A 1352-nucleotide genomic window follows, 5' to 3' on the forward strand; every position below is an offset into this window, starting at 1 on the left:
GAATAAAAATATACTAAAGAACTTTATGTGCCACTTGAAGAAAGAAAATTGTCTGTGTGTTCTTGATTCTTTTATCAAACACACAACACATTAGATTTATCACTGGGATACATCCACGAGTACATAATTAAAGTGAAAGAAACGACTCACATATATATTATATATATCACATGTATAACAATAGCTGAGTTAACTTCTAAAATAGATAATGAGAATAACATTCCAAGCTCCCCCGAATTCTAATATAAAATCTAAGCTCTGAGAGAGTAAAATGTTTAAGACTAATCCCTACATGCAATACATTCTGAGGCTTGAGTTGTTCAATTCACTTTAAAATAAGTTCTTATATTTCCATATTTATGACATTAAGGTCAGGTCAGTTCTTTTCGTATATGAAAACATAATGGCAATTCAAGCATTCCCATATACATGAAGAGGGATTCCAATCTCATCCTGTACTGCATCTGATAACTAACTTTTAAAATGTAGTTGATTACATATAATCTAAATAAATCCACTGATCAGAAAATCATCACCGCATCTTGTAGCTACTTCTAAGCCAATCCTGGGCTGAAGTTACAGTGAAAGAGTTAAAAATGTTCCCCCAACTTAGGGCATAACAGCACTGAAATATTCATTGATGTCCACCTCAGCTGCACCTCCAAAGAAGTCAAGGACGAAAATATTCATGATATTCATTTTGGCAAAGAAAAATTTGTGATCTGAAAAAAAAAAAAAAAATCTTAAACACATCCTTATTCCCAAAGTCCCTTTCATAAAACTTCTACAAATTACTTTCAGCTGTAATACTACTAAGCAAATTTACTTCTTATATGCTACTTCTCAAAAATAATAAAGCTTCTAGTCAAATACATTGATATACATACCAGCAGGCCATGACTTCATGATTGGATGTCTTGAGAACATTGCAGCTTCAGCAAAGCCCCACTCAGCTGTTCCATTCTCAACCTGAACAATTAAGATTTCCATTATCTTTTTATACAAACCAAAACAATATAAAAAAAAAATATATATATATATAGGGTAAATACTTCCTCTAGAAGTCTGCATTATGTTGATATATTATATGTATGCATGATGCTGTCATTATTACAGTGTCCAATGGCTACTTGCTTCCATTCTTTGCAGTCTCACACAATTTTCCATACGTCACTTGAATTTTTTTATTTGTGATGGAATTACAAGTATATTTTCTATTAGCCACTACAAGCTTCCTTTCCTTCTATTTTCTCTCCGAGGTATAATTCTTCTTATTTTCCTTTTCAAATATAGTATCCAAAAAAATTTCTTTTTTTTTTGCATTTGATTTTAGTTAACAGAAACCTTTCCTC

At 31.4% G+C, this 1352-nt stretch overlaps 1 protein-coding gene across 1 annotated transcript in view; it reads right to left on the reverse strand.

Annotated features, from left to right (window-relative positions):
• The window catches only part of LOC119587826 (protein CREG1-like), a gene marked incomplete in the record, with an annotated part of 14322 nt that overhangs the window by 787 nt on the left and 12183 nt on the right, over positions 1 to 1352 (reverse strand). Inside the window, 2 exon segments of the mRNA XM_037936528.1 lie at positions 1 to 722; positions 888 to 969. Coding sequence (XP_037792456.1) covers positions 610 to 722; positions 888 to 969 — 195 coding nt within the window.

This window comes from Penaeus monodon, chromosome 23, assembly GCF_015228065.2.
Source record: "Penaeus monodon isolate SGIC_2016 chromosome 23, NSTDA_Pmon_1, whole genome shotgun sequence".
NCBI classification, from domain to species: Eukaryota; Metazoa; Arthropoda; class Malacostraca; order Decapoda; family Penaeidae; genus Penaeus; species Penaeus monodon.